The sequence below is a fragment of the Ailuropoda melanoleuca genome, chromosome 10 (genome assembly GCF_002007445.2).
Source record: "Ailuropoda melanoleuca isolate Jingjing chromosome 10, ASM200744v2, whole genome shotgun sequence".
In the NCBI taxonomy this organism is placed as follows: domain Eukaryota; kingdom Metazoa; phylum Chordata; class Mammalia; order Carnivora; family Ursidae; genus Ailuropoda; species Ailuropoda melanoleuca.
The window spans coordinates 20,406,673-20,424,597 of record NC_048227.1 but is presented as its reverse complement, the minus strand read 5'-3'; the positions used below and the strand labels follow the sequence as shown (position 1 = coordinate 20,424,597).

The 17,925-nt window shown below is 44.8% G+C and overlaps 1 protein-coding gene across 2 annotated transcripts in view; it reads left to right on the top strand.

The window, feature by feature from the left end:
* PRKCB (protein kinase C beta) overlaps window positions 1-17,925 on the top strand; it is a 320,991-nt gene that overhangs the window by 137,447 nt on the left and 165,619 nt on the right. For both annotated transcript variants that reach the window (XM_011233995.2, XM_034670243.1), the window contains exon 3: window positions 1,851-1,933. In XM_011233995.2, the coding sequence (XP_011232297.2) occupies window positions 1,851-1,933 (83 nt within the window). The remainder of the gene's footprint in view (window positions 1-1,850; window positions 1,934-17,925) is intronic.

Genomic DNA, 17,925 nt, shown 5'->3' with positions numbered 1-17,925 from the left:
GTCATGTACAGCATGGTGATTACAGTTAATAGTACCGTATTGTACATTTGAAAGTTACTAGGAGACAAGATCTTAAAGGATCTCATCCCAAGAAAAAAGTTTGCAACCATGTGGTGATGGATGTTAACTGGACATTTTGATGATCCCTTTGCAGTGCATCCAAATAGGGAATCATTATTTTCTGCACTGAAACTAATAATGTTACATGTCAATTATATCTCAATCACAAGAACAAAACTGTATGCCTTATAGTGTTGCTTTGAGTAACAAACAAATTAATATATGTAAAGCACTTTTAAAAAAATCTAGCATTAGTGTGGTATATTTGTTACAATAAATGAGCTGATGTGGATACATTGTTGTCAACTAAAAAGCGCAGTTTATATTAGGTTTCATTCTTTGTGTTGTACATTCTAGAAATGTATCCACTGCTACAGTATCAGGCAGAAGAGTTTAAATGCTCTCAAAGTCTCTCTTGTCCCAGGTGCCTGGGTGGCTCAGTGGGTTGAACATCTGACTCTTGATTTTGGCTCAGGTCATGATCTCCAGGTTGTGAGATCGAGCCCCGTGTTGGGCTCCCCACTCAGCAGGGAGTCTGCTTGAGATTCTTTGTCTTCCTCTCCAGCTGCCCCCCCCCACCACCTTGCCGTGGGCTCGTGCTCGCGCTCTCTCTCTCTTAAATAAATCTTAAGAAAAAGTAAAAGTCTCTCCTGTCCTCTTTGCAATTTATTTGCTGAAGAAATTATTTTGTTATTTTGTTTTCTACATTGCTGTATTAAAATTTTTTCTTTTTTTCCTCATTACCTCCCTGTGATGTCATTTAACACATGCCTCTGTCACTTGTATTTTCTGTAAATTGGTAGTTGGATCAAGATGCTTGAACTGATTCAGATTTGATTATTTTAGCAGGAGTACCTCGTAGGTGGGGACATACTTCCTGGTACTTTCATCGGTAGGCAGGTCGAGTCTACTCGTGAAGTTAGCAGCCACTGATTGTTGCCCGGATCCCTTGTCTCGCTAGGGATTGTCTTGAGCTTTCCCGGCCTGTTTTCCATTCACTGAGAATGTTTTTTGGAAAGATTCTGAGCTGGTTCCTACAGTGTGCTACGTGTCTTCCAGGAACCCACAGTTGAGTTTGTTAAAGTAGATTTGAACAACAGAAAAAAACCAGTTTTATTTTGTATACCGTCTCTGACCACCCCTTCCCCCAAGTGATGGAATCCCCCAGTGGGAGAGCCATATCATAGCTGCCTTTAACTATTGGAGTTGAATGTATGTGCGTGTATATTTGGTTGCAAACTACTAGAGTAACGATGGAAATATGGCAGGTTTTTCCTCCACTCCTGCTCTCACTTGGCATTGCTCCTGGGTGGGAGGGGGGCATGGGTCTGCCATGCCTGCTCACTCTGTTTTTCAATGTGGCCCTTCGTATTATGCACGTCTCTCTGCGTGTGATTCTAGTGTTTAAGTATGTGTGCTCCTTTTGCATTCTGGACCTAAACCCAAGCCGATACTTCATGTGGTGCCCGATCTAAGAAACCACGTTCTGTTTCGAAAGCAGTGCAAGACCCGACAGCTGAAGGGATCTTCGGGGGAGTGGGGGGGTAATTTTGAGCATTTGTGATCTTTTGAGCCCCAGTTACCTTTAGAAGTTTAACTGATTTGCAGGATGCAGTAGCAGTTTGGTTTTAGTGAAGGGCAAGGTGGGGAAGCTGAAGCCGTTGTTCATTTTGCTATAAAACCTTTCTTATTGGAAAGTCCCGGTTTAATGATCTCTTCCCCCCATCCCTCTCTTCCTCCTCTCCACTTCCCTTCTTCCCTCCATCCTACCCTTGTTTTCTCTTATGCAGTCTGCTGTTTTGTTGTGCACAAGCGGTGCCATGAATTTGTCACCTTCTCCTGCCCAGGCGCCGACAAAGGCCCAGCCTCCGATGTAAGTAACGGGCACTGGTCCCCTCTCTCCACCCACAGTCAGTGCGTCCTTTTGGGTAAACATGGCTGTGCTTAGACAAAAAAAAAAAAAAAAAAAAAAAAAAGGTGGGCTGTTCTTATTCCAAGACATGGGGTGGTCCCTACAGCCTCTGAGACACTTTTCATTTTAACAGGAAGGACAAAACAAAACATTTTGGGAGCGGGGTATGACAGTACAGGAAACCAGCTAGTTCCTCTACTGTAATTTTGCTAAATGTCTTCATCTTTATGGCTGGGGCATGGAGAGTAGTGGTGAGATGCTAAATTGTTCCTGCTACTCTAAAAAGGTGTTGGGATGGTACCTTAGGCTGTACTTTACAGCTCTTTGTTAGGGAATTCTTGATACTAGCGCCCAAGAATTAAGAGGGAAATGAGTTTATCCTGCTACCATGCATCCCAAAGCCTGGCTACTATTGGTGGGTTAGGGGATCCTTCTGGATAAAACAGGCAAATAAGTTTTATTTTATTTTATTTAACTTATTTTATTTGATAAGTATGAACTTACTTTAATATGAATTGGAAAAAAGGTATCCAGTCATGGTTTTTAATTTATGGTACAGATAGAAAATTTCCTACCTAAGTAAAGATATTTAGGTTAAACAAAAGATAAGTTGGTTTAAGGAAACTATTAAGTGAATAACCCCATGGGCTCTATAAGGATATGGCAGAAGCCTTGGTTTAAGTTTGTCCAAAGCTTGGGATATGTTGTTGATCACCAACTCAATAGACATTCCTAGCCCTGACTCTCTTCTTTCTGGCAGAGGCTACCTCTCATGCTAAAAGCTGGAAATGCCTGATACTTGTATCCCAGGCTCTCCTGTGAATGGAAATAGTGAATGATCATATGACCCAGTCCTACTCGATGGGACCTTGGGGAAAGCCTGGGGAGGGCTTCCAAGAAAGACTTTCCTTTCTGATAAGAATGGACATCTGTTCCTTTTTCTTGTTGGATATTTTTGTGTGAGGATGCAATGGATGGGGTTGTGGCAGCACTTTTGTGTTAATGAGGGAGGTGCGCTTGCATCCTGAGCATGGCAGAATGGAAGAGTTGAAAGAACGTGGGTCATTGATGACATTGGTGAGCTGCTGAGCCAACTGTGAGTTCTCTTATGCCTCGACTGCATATGTGAGATAAGAAGCTCCTCTTGGTAAAGTCTCATCATTTGGGATATTCCTGTCCACATTGCTGAAATTGCCCTAGTAGGCCTTTCCACCATGCACACTCCTCCCTTGGCCCAGTGATGAGCTGTGTTCAGCAGACCCCATGTGCAGCTGTCACCCCTAGTTCTTTTATTTTGTTCCTGCTTTTGTTCACCTTCCTGGAATTTCCCCCATTGGCATGGTCTTCATTACTGGTCCTGTCCTTACCCACTTAGACCTGACAGTGGACAGCTTGCCAGAAGTGAGTGGTGACTGCCTCCTGTCATTGCATTTGTGGACTGTTGTTGGCCTTCTGTAAGTGGTCATCTGCCATTTCACTGCAGATCATGGGCGTAACCGTCACCGCAGCAACACAAACAATCTGGAGCTTGTAGGGCAGTTCCTTTGCTTGGAAACTGGTACTTGGGTTTAAGGACCTCAAGTAGCACAGAATGACTAAAGTCCTTCCAGACTTGTCTGCAGAGATGAAGATGGGACTGCTCGCCTTGTTCTCTGAGATCACACGTCCTGGCCCTTTTAATGCAATTCCTTCTCTCATCCCTAGGAAAAGCAGGGAAATTGGGGGGCGGGGGGAGCAGCCTGGCTCCATTATGGAGCTCTGAAGGTTCCTGCAGCCTGAGGCTTGAGTCTCACGCAGCAGCCAAGAGGATGGCATTTCCTATATCTTGTCTATATTCATTGGCTTTTTCTTTTGCCTGAGACAGAAACTCCACTCGAACTGGTTTATGTGAAAAGGGAAACTTTTGGTCCCCGAAGCTGAAAAGCCCAAGGGTAGACTGGCTTCAGACACAGAGGATGGTTACGCTGATTGGCCAGGTCTGGTTAGGTGCCTACTCCTGGCGAGGAAGCCCTGTGTGGCCACCCCATGATTTAGAAGTCGGGGAGGCATGGTCCCTCAGAAACTGGAGAGGCAGAAGTGTATTGGTTAAAATCACGTATGGATGAAGCCAGCATTCCTAGGCTCAGATACGTATGACCTTGGGCAAACCAGAGTACTTATATCTCTTTGTGCCTGAGATCCCTCCACTGAAAAATGGGTAAAATCATGGTTCCCATCTTATAACTTTGTTAGGAATGTCCAATGTATACATATCTGTAGAAGCATCTGGCTCATAGCAAGAGCTGTATATGTGAAGATGATGATGGCAGTGATAATGAGTAAGACTGAATATATGCTGGGCAGGCAGCAAGGACAGATGGCTACCACGTAAATCTGAAGAATTAACAGGCCCTCTGTCTGCCACTTGGCAATCCTTCCTAGGAGTGTGTAGGCTCCATAAGTGGCAGGAGACCCCTGTCTGTATGAATGGAGCAGTGTAGCCATTCATTGCTTTTTTGTGTGGGGAGGGCAGGAAGTACTCCTGCAGCCAGCATGCATAGGATTTGGCAGCCGACTTGGAATGATTCTATCTCTGGACACAGTTCCAAGAAGGTCAGCTGGCACCAAGGATGATGAATTGGTCCAGACTCCTCAACTGGCTTGACTCAGTTCATTGACCTTTTCCTGTCCATGGCTGGAGACGTGATTAAAGATCTGGCCACACCTGCTCACCAACCTGGCCAGGCTCTCTTTTGGCTGCCGGGGAGACTCATGCAGTCATGGAGGAACGCCCCTCCTCCTGTGTGACCTTGGAGGAACTGGTGTGCTGTGAGCTCATGGAACAGACGAGCACAGTCTCCATCTATGCAAAGGGAATGTGCTAGGCTCCATCCTCTACCCCTCTGCTATTGTAAGCCCAGTCGTAGCCAGGAAATATTCTGGACATTAGTAGAACTTTGTGCAGTTGGTGTTCTTCTACAGATAGGTCCACGTTACGGCATATCAGGCTACCTGAGAAAACTTGATGGATCAGGCTCTGTCCCAGTGACTTCAGTTACTGACCCAACCATTCCAGGCAAATGGGAATAGACAAAATAAATAGGCATCGGCCAATGGAGGATCTCAAAATACGGTAGAGTTCCTGGCTGTTAACTTCTGGTCATCTGCAGGCATGGTCTTGGTCTCCCCTGGTTGGAAACTCTCAATTCTGCTGTGTCTTGGACCTTGTAGAGAGACCAAATCTCTGGTACCACCATAAGCATTACATATGACATTCTAGTTACCTAGCACTTAGAATACTAACCACATACATAACCTCCCAAGAGATCTTCTCAGAACAAGAAAAGGGGTCTTGTCTCTTGGGGTCAAAAGTGGGGTGAATCAAGCGAGCTACTTTCCCTGGGCCCCAAATTCAAGGGTTTGTCGCCTGTGTCTGTAGGATGATCTAGGATGGCCCTACTTACATGACTGGTAGTGAGCATCTTGTCAGTCTGGGCCCCTTGGTTCTCCTCCACATAACCTGTCATCCTCCAGCTGGCTCGCTCTGGCTTGTTCACATGGTGGTTTCAGGGCTCCGAGAAGAACAAGAGAGCATGCCCCAGCACATACCATGTTTGATAATGTCCCACTGGACAGAGTAGTCTAATGACCAAGCCCAGATTCAAGTGGGAAAGAAGTAGACTCCACTCTTCGTGGGGGTGGTGGGGGAAGAATCTCTGGTCGAGCTACTGAGATCCTCTTGAGCTGAGTGGCAGAACAGAATTCCTGGGGACCATCACGCTGGAATTCATAAAAGATCCGCAGATGTTAGTGTGGTTCAGAGTCATAGCCAACCTTGTAAGAGGACACATCTCATTATTTCCCTGCCCCGCGTTCCTGTATGATTTAGCTATCTCCAGCTACAAATGGGAAGCTGGGCAATTTCTTGATCATGTCCAAAGACAATGGTAGTTAGGACTGTGGACTCTATAGTCAGACATATCTGAGGTCAGGTCCTGTCTCCTCAAGTTACTCATTACGGGGATCTCGGGTGTATCCTTTTCCTTCTCTCTGTCTCAGTTTCCTTCTCTGTAATCTAGGATATTAGTACCAACCACATAGGTTTGTTGTAATATATTTTTTTAGAATCTGTAAAATGAAAAAGGGCCAACAACAAACACAACAACATCGACTGCAAATGGATTAGAAAGCCATTGTGTGAAAGTGCTTAGCACTGTGCCCACCACACAGGAAGCCCTTGATACAAGTAGCTAAGGGCCTTTCAATGGCTCTCTCCAACCCCGAATCTTGAATGTGCTGATAATTCTCTATAGTCCTCAACCCCGAGCATGCCCTCATGAAGTAATTGCTGTCTCCATTTCCATGACTTGACACAAAACCTCCAAGTCTGAGAAAAGAGCCTGGACTTTGGAGCCAGAAAACCCTGGTGTCAAATTCTATTGCTCTCATTTACTTACTGCTCCAGTGATCTTGGGAAAATAATTTAAGTTCTGTGATCCTTATTCATCTCTTTAAAATGGGGAAAATAATACCTAAATCATAGTTCTTTTTTTTTTTTTTGGTGAATATTCAATGAGAGACTGCTTGAGCCACATCCAGAATAGTGTCTGGCACAAAAAAAAAGGCACTCAGCAAATGGTTTCTGAATTATTATTAATACCTGGATGCGTCTCTCCTACTCAAGAAGAGATGCAGGTTACCTTGTGACCTGCCAAGGAATAATAGCCAATGATAATAGCTCATTTTGTTGAGCAAGGGCTCTGTGCCAGGCAGTAGAGAAGTTACAAAAGGATTCTTCAGCTGCTTTGTCTAAAGACACTTTCTTCAACATTTTATGGTTATAGCAGTGATTTCTTATTGTTTTTATAGTCAAGATGCAGAATAAAACCCATTTTATGCCCTGTGTCCTCCCAGTTACATCACTGGGTCAGGGCAGTTAAAGATGATGCACACTGATGTTGAGCATATCCTTTTGTATTTTTATTTGATTTTTTAATTTTTAAAAAAAGTTTATTTTTTTCGTAATCCCTACACCAAATGTGGAGCTTGAACTCATGACCCTGAGATCAAGAGTCGCATACTCTTCTGACTGAGCCAGCCAGGCGCCCCTCCTTTCATGTTTTTAAATCCAGTCTTACTTTATGAAGAAATATATTAAAAATGATAAATCATGAGCTAAATGTTAAAGATTTAATAAAAGGAAAATAGAAGATTTAAAAAGAATGTATATATTAAAAAGAATACGTATATATTATATATATAATGTATGAATATGTATAAAAATGTGTTTGAAAATCTGGTTGAAATGGATGATTTTCTAGGAAATTCTAACTTGCCAATTTTGTCTCAAGAAGAAATTGGAAACCAGAATAGGCGAGTAACCAAAAAAGAAATGAGAACATTGCCCAAGAAACTTTTCTTCTCCCAAAATTATAGGCTTCGTGGGTAAATGGACTTAAACTTAAGAGAAATGAAGGTTTTCTGTGCATTTTAAACTGTATCAGATTACAGAGAAAAAAGTAAAGCTTCACAATTTTTTTTTAAATCAAAAGTGTGAGAAATCCAACTCAAATTAGCAATAGAAAGACAGAGTGGCTCATGGGAAGGAGATTGGGGATACAATAAGCTTCAGGGACAAGGGCCTCAGATACTGGACCTGAGGCCGTGATACTTGCAAGGTGTGTTCTCATTATCAGCTGTATCAGTTAGTTTTGCTGGGTAACAAAGCATCCCAAAGCTTAGCAACTTGGGGCACCAGTCATTTATTTTTTCTCATGATTCTCTGGGCTACTTGGGTGATTCTTCTGATGGGGGTCTATTCAGCTGATCTTGGTGGGGCTCTGTCAAGTGTCTTGGTCAGCCAGTGACTTGGCTGGTGCTTCATCAGTAACATGACCACCAGTTGGCAGCCTGTTGGTTTGGCACTTTGTTTCTCTTCCATGGGGTCTCTTTTCCTCCAGCAGGCTGGCTTTGGCACATCCACACACTGGCCTAGGGTTCCAAGCACAGCAAGAGAGGGAAATCCCCAAAGCACAGGTGTTTTTCAAGCCTTTATTTGTGTCACACTGGTTATGGCTAAGACCAGATTCAAGGGTGGGGAAACAGGCCTCACCTGTTGAGAGGAGGAGCTACAAAGTCCTACTACAAAGACGCACTCAGGGATGGAGGAGTTTGTGGCCATTTTGCATTCTGCCACATTGGCCCTCATCAGCTGTGCCAGCTGTCGTATTTGCCCTTCTGAATCCACTCTGTTTTCTCCCTGAGAGATGGACCTGTAAGGACTGCATCAATTGGGATTCCCTTTACGCCCTGACTTCTGGTTGGGCCCAGCCAGAGGGACCAGTAGGAGATTGGAAGGTGAGGGGAGAGTAGGCTGGGTATTTACCATGGGGTCGTCTTAACTCTACCCTTTGACTGAGAGTTGCTGCTCCTCTAAAGACAGTCTTCTCTGCACAGTTATCTCCTTGGGTTCCAGGAGCTACTCTTTGCCCTTGTGCCTTTGCTCTTAATCATCCCCAGTTACTGCACTATTCCCTCTGGCTTCCCAGCAGCATGCCTGTATCTTTGTAAGTGGTCCTTTTATAAAACCTCCCTTATATTCTCTTGAGTTTGTCATCTGTTCCCTGCTGGGACCCCAGCTGATTTGTCCTTGCCTCCTTTGCTTCTTCCGTAGACAGGAGACATCTATGAATATGTCTGTCAGCTTGGTGATAGTTGATCCCATGGGAAGACGGAAATCCCAGGGGAAGAAGTGGGCTTTCTTTCTGCATTCATAATCAGGGAAGGGTTCTGATTGGTTGGTCCTTTTTTGTTGGGAGAATGAGCTCTTATTAGGCTTGGTTCATATGACATCCCTGTGGCTCAGAGAGCAGTGTCTGTTATAAGAAGAGGGGATGGGAAGCTTTGATGGGCTGACAAAATCAAGAGCTACCATACCTTGTTATTATAAGCTAGCTTGATCACAATTACCAGCATAACCAAATAAGGTTGGCATAAAAAGTAAACTCTACATTGTGGGTCAACCATACTTCAGTTGAAAGAAGTAGACTATAGTAAGCGATGAGTATAGATTAACATATGCTAAATAAGATATTTAATGCTATTTAATTCTTGGCGTAGACATATTGGCTCAAATAGACTTTTTTCCTAATGTGAAAGAAACAATCGAGGAATTAAAATAATAAAGTTTTGGTCAATATAACGAAATATAGGACAAGATAAAAGTAAGCCAGCAAGGAATCATGAATTCTGGAAAGTATAGATTAAGTTGGTAGAAGTGACAGCAGATAATATCAGTTATTTAACAAATGTAAATGGTTTGAAATTCTCTACTAAAAGTTGAAGACTATCGGATTGGACAGACAATGTACAATTCTAGGGAATGTGTAGGAGAAACTTAAAACATAGGTTAAAAATAAAATGGGCAAAGATATACTGGAAAAACACACATAAATGTAAAACATGGTCTTAGTTCTACTATCCAAAGAAATAGGATTCAAACAAAAAGCATACGCAGGAGGAAGAGGAGGAAAAACGTACTCTAATGCGTTACTGGTTAGTGTAAATTAGCATAATCCTTCTCAAGGCAAAATTACCAATATGTATCTTTGACCTAATAATTACTGAACCTAATCCTTTTTGACCTAAGAATTACAATTCTAGAAATTTTTTGCTGAGGAATTATTTAAGGGTATGCAAATTTACTTAGCTAAAGTGATATTCATTGCATCAGTATTCATACTAACAAAAATTTTGAAACTACCTAAATGACTGCCAGTTAGGGTTTATGTAAGTAAAACATATCCATATTTGGGTGCTGCACAGTGACTAAAATGTCGCAATATCTGGGCAGCCTGCTGAAACCTGGAAATGTTCTGTGTCTTGATTGGGATGGCGCCTATGCAGGTGTATGCATTTTTCAAAACTCATGAAACTGTGTGCTTAAAATCGATACCTTATTATATGCAAATGACACTTCAATAAAAAGCCACAGTAACTAAAATGTTATTGACATGGAAATTAGTCATGAGCTATTGGTGAAAAAAGCAAACAACAAAGCATTGTGTATGGTGTGATACATCAGAAAACATAAAAATACACACACATGTAAAAACAAAAAGCCACATTTTCTCAGCATATTTTGGTGGCCACTTGTCAGTTCTGCTCACAGTCTTATTACAGACCGTTTCCTGCAGAGCTCTGGAGATCACTTTGGGGTATTCTTTAACTGGTTTCTCCAGTCTTGCTTGATTTCGGTGCCACTTCACCTCCAGCGTGGACTCCGGCTTCCCACTTAATTCAGTTAAAATCAAATGTGAGTGATGACTTGAGTAGAACTGTAAGCAGTTTCAGTTGCTCCTGGATGTGGGTAATCCTAAGGTCTTCCACCATCTGGGAGCCAGCTTATCTGCAAATGGGAATCTTCAGATGCCCCTGGTAAGATGCTGGCCCGTGAGAAGGCTTGGTCAATTCACCTCTGGCCCCAGAGAAGGAGAGAAGTCCTCGCTCTGCCCATTTCCCATCTCCCCACTGGGGGCAGTAAGACATCCTTGTTTTCAGAGAGAGGCCCACCTCCTTCCATGGCATTGGCTGGTCTCCTTGACTCAGATAAAGCAACACAACTACGTACTGCACTCTTCTCAGAGCCTGGGTTGTTCAGTCTCATGTAACACCAACGAGGGACACCCCACAGTTCAGCTCTGATGATGCTCCGAGCCTGTCTAGCTCCTTCCAGGAGGCGAAGCAACAATTAGGGTTCAGCATCCCTCTTGGCATCATGGTAAGATCTCACCATCACCTGGACCAAAAGAGACCCATCTGTATCTCTCAAGGATAAATAATGTCAAGTGTAATTCAGTCGAAACAGGACAGGCACGCAGTCTATCTGTCTGATCTATTACCTATCTCAATCTGAAAGCACATCCTTCTGAGGATACATCCTATTTACGTTATGTAACATTGCAGTCTCTAACTTCTGCATTCACAACAGAAGTGCTCAGTAATCCGAGCGTGTGTTACCAAATCCAAAGGAGCACCTTACGGCAGGGCTTGGAGGTGCTCTGAGGGTTGGCTGGTCTAGCTCTGAGGCTAGGGTGTCATTTAAATATCCAAAGAGCTGTTGTATAGATTTTTTAAATATAGCTTCAAAGGACAGAGTCAGAACTGGGGACCATCTGTTCAGGCTAAAGAAGAGCTGCCCAAACCAACGGGTTGCTGTCTAGGGATATTAACTCCCCATCTCGGTAGAGCAGAGATCAGTTGCCCTGGATGATGTTTGGGTGATATCTGTACTAGACGTGGGTTTCTACCACACTGGTGACTCTTTTACTGGTGGTGTTTGGTTGCGTGCGAAGGAAACCCCCTTTGGTTAACTTTCTAAATAACTAAGTTAGAAAGGAATTTATTGGAAAAGCTATGATGTACTTCAGAGAATTGGAAGGAAACTGGAACGATCAGGCCAGCTGCATCTGATTTTGGTTCTTTTGTTGCTTTGGTTTTAAATTCACATTCCAGAAGAAGAGAGATTATTTGGTCAAGTTCATGTTACCTAAGTAGCCCTTGGTTGGGTCTTTACAGTGTTCCCTCCAAGAGTAAACACAGTGTGGGTGGGATGGCTTTCAAAGGGAAAATGAGGCATTGCTACCAAAAAAAAAAAAAAAGAAGCAGAGAGGTTAGGCAGATCAAAACAACACATGGCCTCTACAATTTCTAAATGCTGCTTTGCAGAACATAGTTTCTAAATGCTGCTCTGCAGAATACAGATAGGTTGAGTGCTTAAGGATTATTTGGGGAGCCTGCTAAAACCAGACTTCCCCTGAATAAATAACAGACAAGAGCCTGGAAATAGGTATTTTTAAGTCCTTTAGGTAATTCTGATGGGTTGCTGAGTTTGGAAACCAGTGTAAGGCAATCATATTGTAGCTCTGAAACCAGAGTAGTTGTGTTTGCATACCACCTCTGCCACCAACTAACCGGCTGGGTCATCTTGGGCTGGTGACCTGACTCTGCTCAGTTTCCATCTGTAAATAGAGGACACAATGAAGGTCAAATGAGTTATTCCATGTTAAGGGCTTCGTGCCACGCCTGACACAGAATATGTGCTAATATTCTTACCACCGACAGTCCTTTCAAGTCTTAGTTTCAAAAGTCCATGCATGCATCTTGCCTGCCACAAAATGTAAATATGCAGTCACCTCCCATGGGCTGGCTGGAGGGAGAGTCTGATACAGCAGTGGCAGTGTGATAAGATATGCTTCTTCTGGGCACTGTGGAGCGAGTGCCCATGCGATCCCTCGGCTCCTGTTGGCCGTGTGCCTGCTGAGGCTTGCGCAGTGCAGAGGCAGCGCGGAGAGGTCAGAAGGAATTGCTTCTCCATAACCCTTTGTGTCTCACTGTCATAAAGACACAGCACTTCATGCTGGGGAGGAAGAAGCAAACCCATGATGCGTGGCATCCTGAGAACAGAAACCAACTGTTTCTCCTGTGCAGAAAGGGCAGGGCTGTAGTGATTTGAATGAGGTGCAGATGTCCTGGCTTATGAATTATTTTAGCTTCTCCTAGTTGGGGGTGGACCAGCCTCAGAGACGGATAAAGGCCATTTCCCAGATATTTAGCCTGTGGAGCCTGTGGGCTTGGGGGAAGCAGAGAAATCAAAAGGCAGTTGACCCTGGAGAGAGGCAGTCTGCAGGGATGTGAAAGGAGCAGGTCCCAGAGTCAAAAGACCTCATTTCTAGTCTTCCTACTGTCTCTAACTTTTTCCCGATGGCTCCCCCTACCTCCAGTGGCCTGGAATTCTAGGATTTCTAAATGCAGTATTTTAATTTTTATTGTTTTAAGTTTTTTTGTTTGTTTGGTAATCTCTACGCCCAACACATGAGGCTCGAACTCACAATCCCGGGATCAAGAGTCGCATGCTGTTCTGACTGAGCCAGCCAGGTGCCCTTCAATACAGTATTTTTAAAATGTATTAACAGCCAAGAGCCAGCATTCATAGATATAATTCTGTTTTAAGCACTTTACATAGAATAAGTCTTTATTTTTCCTCACACTCTAGATAATCCCATTGCTATCACCGATCAGGAAACTGGGGCACTCAGAGACTAAGTGACTTGCCCCAGGGCACATGAGTAGTGAGTGGTAGAGCCAGGAGTCAAACCCACGCAGTCTGGCCCCCAGGGCCGTGTTCTTACTCAGTACCTCAAACTGCCTCATAACCTCAGCCCTGTCCACCTGGACAGATCTCGCAGAAGCAGCCAACCCTCTTCTCCGAGAAGTGTCTTTCTAGATATGCCCCCCCCAAGCTCTGGGACCCTAGAGTCTAGAACCCTATTTGGTTCATATGCATGTGGTGGACGTCTGTCCCAAGCTGGACCGATCAGATGCTCTCTTTAGGGATTTAGAATTTGGAATTAAAGGTGCTGGTTTTAGTCTGCAGGGGACACATGGCTTTTGAAAACTGTTCATGGTGCATGAAAAGTGTCCACCTTGATGAATTCCCACACAGCAAACATTTCCCTGGAACCAGACGCCCTTCTGGGTTCCCTTCCACTTCCCCCACCCCCAGCCCCTTCCATCAGATCAGCGACCCAGGCCAGCAGTAGTTTGCTGGCTTTTTTTTTTTTTCCCATTGAACTATTTGTTGTCATTTTATTTTATTTTATTTCATTTCATTATATTTCAGAAAGAACACTTAACATAAGATCTACCCTCTTAACACAGTTTTTTAAAAAAGATTTAATTAATTAATTTAGAGGGGAGAGAGAGAGAGTGCATGAGCCTGGGGAGGGGCAGAGGGAGAGAGAATCCCAAGCAGACTCCGCACTAAGCACAGAGCCCGACACGGGACTTGATCTTATGACCCTGAGATCATGACCTGAGCCTAAACTAGAGTTGGACACTCAGCCGACTGTGCCCCCCAGGCGCCCCCTCTTAACACACTTTTAAGAGCACAATACAGTACTGTTGACTACAGGCCCAATATTGTGCAGATCTCTGGAGCTTATTCATATGGTGTAACTGAGACTTGATGCCCATCGATTGGTAACTCCCCCTTTCCCCCTCTCTCTAGCATCTGGCAAGCACCATTCTAATCTTTGATTCTATGAGTTTGACTGTTTTAGAGAGCTCATCTAAGTAGAATTATGCAGTATTTGTCTGGCTTCGTTCATTGATACCACGTCCTCACAGTTCATCCATGCCCCATATGGCAGTGTTTCCTCCTTTTGGAAAGCCTGAATGATATTCCATTGCATGTATACACCACATTGTCTCTATTCATCCAGCTGTTGATGGGCATGTAGGCTGTTTCCACGTCTTGGCTGTTGTGAATAATGCTGCAGTGAACATAGGGTGCAGATATCTCTTCGAGTTCCTGATTTCATTTGTTTTGGATAAATACCCAGAAGTGGGACTGCTGGCCCATGTGGTAGGTCTATTTTTTATTTTTTGAGGACCCTCCAAGTGGGCTAAGGACCTGAATAGACATTTCTCCAGAGACCTACAAATGGCCAACAAGTACATGAAAAAATAAAATGCTCAACATCACTCATGGTCAAGAAACCCTAGGGCGCCTGGGTGGCTCAGTCGTTAAGCGTCTGCCTTCGGCTCAGGGCGTGATCCCGGCGTTCCGGGATCGAGTCCCACATCGGGCTCCTCCGCTGGGAGCCTGCTTCTTCCTCTCCCACTCCCCCTGCTTGTGTTCCCTCTCTTGCTGGCTGTCTCTCTGTCACATAAATAAATAAAATCTTAAAAAAAAAAAAGAAAGAAAGAAAGAAACCCTGTCAGGGTTGCTCTTACCAAAAATAAACCCAAAAGACAACATGTGTTGGTGAGGATGTGGAGAAATAGGAGCCCTCGCACACTGTTGGTGGGATGCAAAATGGTGCGACAGCTGTGGAAAACGGTGGGCCGTCTTCTGAAGTCTGTACAAATAGAATTATCCAGTAGGCCCTCTCTTTCCTTTCTCCTCTGCTTTCCTCAGTGTTTTGTTTGTGGCGCACATGACTTTGGAAGGATGCATCCCATTCCATTTATCAGGATTTCCAACTTCAAAGCCAGCGAGGGGCCTGGCAGATAAGTAAATGAGTCAAGTGTGTGATACAGGGACTGTCCATCTGGTGTGTGTGCACTCCGTCTGGAAGGAGAAGCCTTTACCCATCTCCAGTTTTTGAGGTTTTTTTTTTTTTTTAAATTCCTGCTTTTTAAAAGACCAAGGTCCAGATTTTTTCATTTTTCAAGAGAAGTCTGAATCTCCTAAATTTAGATGTTGACAGATAACCGGAGAATGACAAGTGCGGTGTATTTTAAGCACATTTTTGGGACCAGGCTCATGCTGTGCACCACCAGTTAAAACCTCTGCATTTGTAGGTGGGAACTGCCCATGGAGGGTCTCTCCCACCCTCCTTCTAAAGGGAGAAGAGAAAGTGTGAATTTAGTCAAATGAGCCTTCTTTGGGGAAAATGGGGACCACCGCAGTCCAAGGTGGAGAGCCTTAAAAGTATGCAGAGGTCCCTTGACCCTGGCGCAGGGGTGGAGCTTTCAGTTGGCTAGGACACCCCACTTGCTTTAACTCTGGACCCTGCCCCGGAGGGAAGCAGCTGCTGCCAATGCCCTCTGCCATTCTAGCACTTTCTAAGTCCAGTGGGATCAGCCGGGGCTCTGGCAACCCATTGCCTCTCCCAAAGGCTTTGAGAGGGGGTCATTCATCATTCTGTGTAACTATCAGGTGCCTCTGCTGTCAGGGGCTGCATAGACACCTCTGAGGACTTCCCTTGGCTTCTTCTGTTTGGTCAGCTACCCTCATCATCAGATCTTGCTATTCTAATTCTTCTGAACTGGGAGAACCAGGCCAGTTCAACTTTCACCTTTTCCAGATATTGAAAAACATTTGAAGAGCTTTGGGCATTTACTCAGCACCTTCCCCTGATTTCTGGGCTGAAATGGATTCTTCTATTTTTAAACATTTGGAGGGGGCCATTTTTAATGGTAGTTTGGGAGTGAGGGCAGAGTGAAATGTTCAGGCTCAGGTTTGTGGTCTTGCACGTTCAAGATTATGGACTCTGGGGGCCTGGGTGCTCAGTCGGTTAAGCTTCCGACTCTTGGACTCTTGGTTTCAGCTCAGGTCACAATCTCAGGATCCTGGGGTTGAGCCCCTCCTCAGGCTCCGTGCTCAGCAGGGCGTCAGCTTGAGATTCTCCCTCTCCCCTCCTGCTCATGCTCTCTCTCAAATCAATCAATCAATCAATCAATCAATCAATCAATCAATCTTTTTAAAGAAAAGGAGCGTGGACTCTGGAGCCGGCCTGCCTGGGTTCAAAGCTCAGCTTTGCTACTTACTAGCTGTGTGACTTTGGATAAGTGACTTAGTCTGGCTGTGCCCCTGTTTCTACATTTTCAAGATGAGGATGGTAATGTGCCTACTTCCTGTTGTATTAAACAAGTTGTGAGTATTAAATAAGGTAATGTATGCAAAAAGATTAACACAGCGCCTGGCATATTATGTAAGTGCTTGACTCAGAATCTTGGACCCAATTTTGCCTTCCATCCTGGCTTTGCGGTCCGGGCTCTGCTCCTTAATTCTGCGCCTCAGCCCTTCCTCATGCAACTTTCTTTCTTTGTTCTTCTCCACCCTTCAGCTGTGATTTTCCAGAATCCTGCTGAGCAGTGGTCCATTCTTGGGACCTCTTCTGTGTTCCTAGACTTCCCTACCCGCCCGTTCTCTCCATTGTCAGCTCCTGTTGCACCTCCTGGCTAGTATTTATAGCTAACATTTATATAATGCCTATCCTATGCCAGGCGCTGTTCTAAGTGATTTCTATGCATGAACTCATTGAAACCTCACCCATGAGAAAGATCCTCTTTCTGTGCCCATCCTACAGAGAAGTTAGCTGACTTGCCAGGTCACATGACTAATAAGACGCTGAGTCTGAACTTGAACTTGGTCTGGCTCTCAGGCCTGCTCTCACCCAGCACAATATGCAGCCACCCACTGCTCTCCATCCCCAGAGACAGGACCTCAGCCCAGGCTCCATTCACCCTCCCTGGACCAGTAGCCTCTTGTTCTGAGTCCCTGATTCCTATCTGTTCCACCAGCCTGTCACCTCTACATTGCAGGGGAGTCGTCTTTCCAAAAACCAGATGTGACCCTGTCATCGTCCCTGCTGGAAATGTATCGGTGGCTTCCAGCTGTTCTTGGGGCAAAGCTGATGCTCCGATGTGGCAGCTAAGCAGGGTTGCCACATGTCTGTCTTCCTCTGCCCCGCTGGCTCATACACAGAACTGCTTCTTCTGTTGCATTGGAATCCCAAAGGGGTTGTGCCCCTGCCATTCCTGTCATTCTCACAGAGTCCCCTTTGGAAGAGGAACTGTAGGGTCACCCTACTCAGAAGACCCTCCATGCTGTGCCCTGTTGTCCTCCCAGCCCCTTGCTGACCATGCCCTTCCTCGCCCCCGAGCTTCCTCCTTGCAGCCTCTGATCCTCCCTGCTCCCCCACTAGGTGGTTGCACCTGCTGCTCCTGTGCTGGGCTCCTCTGTCTCTCCTTCCCCTGAGCTCAGTGAGGCTCTGTCCTGGTCGCATATCTCAGTCATCTGCGGAGCTGTAGAACCCAATAGAACTCAGAATCTCTGATTCAAAACCTCCCAATTGACGTTACTGTGCGTCCAGGATTAAGAACCCTGGTTGACTTGAAACTCATCCTCCAGGCCACAGCTCAAGCATCACCTCCTCAGGGAAGCCGTCCCTGACCTACCTGACCAGGTCAGTTTCCCCTATTTTTTTACTCTTAGAGCACCATGTACCTCTCCTTACTGTCACACATCACAGGGTGACTTTACATTTACTTACATGGTGACAAAGAGCCCAGATTTGGCATCCAAATCACTAGCTGCGTGATCTTGGGCCAGTGACTTAATGTCTCTGTGCCTCACTTTTCTCCCCAGTAAAATGGGGATCCTAATAAACCTATTTCACATGATC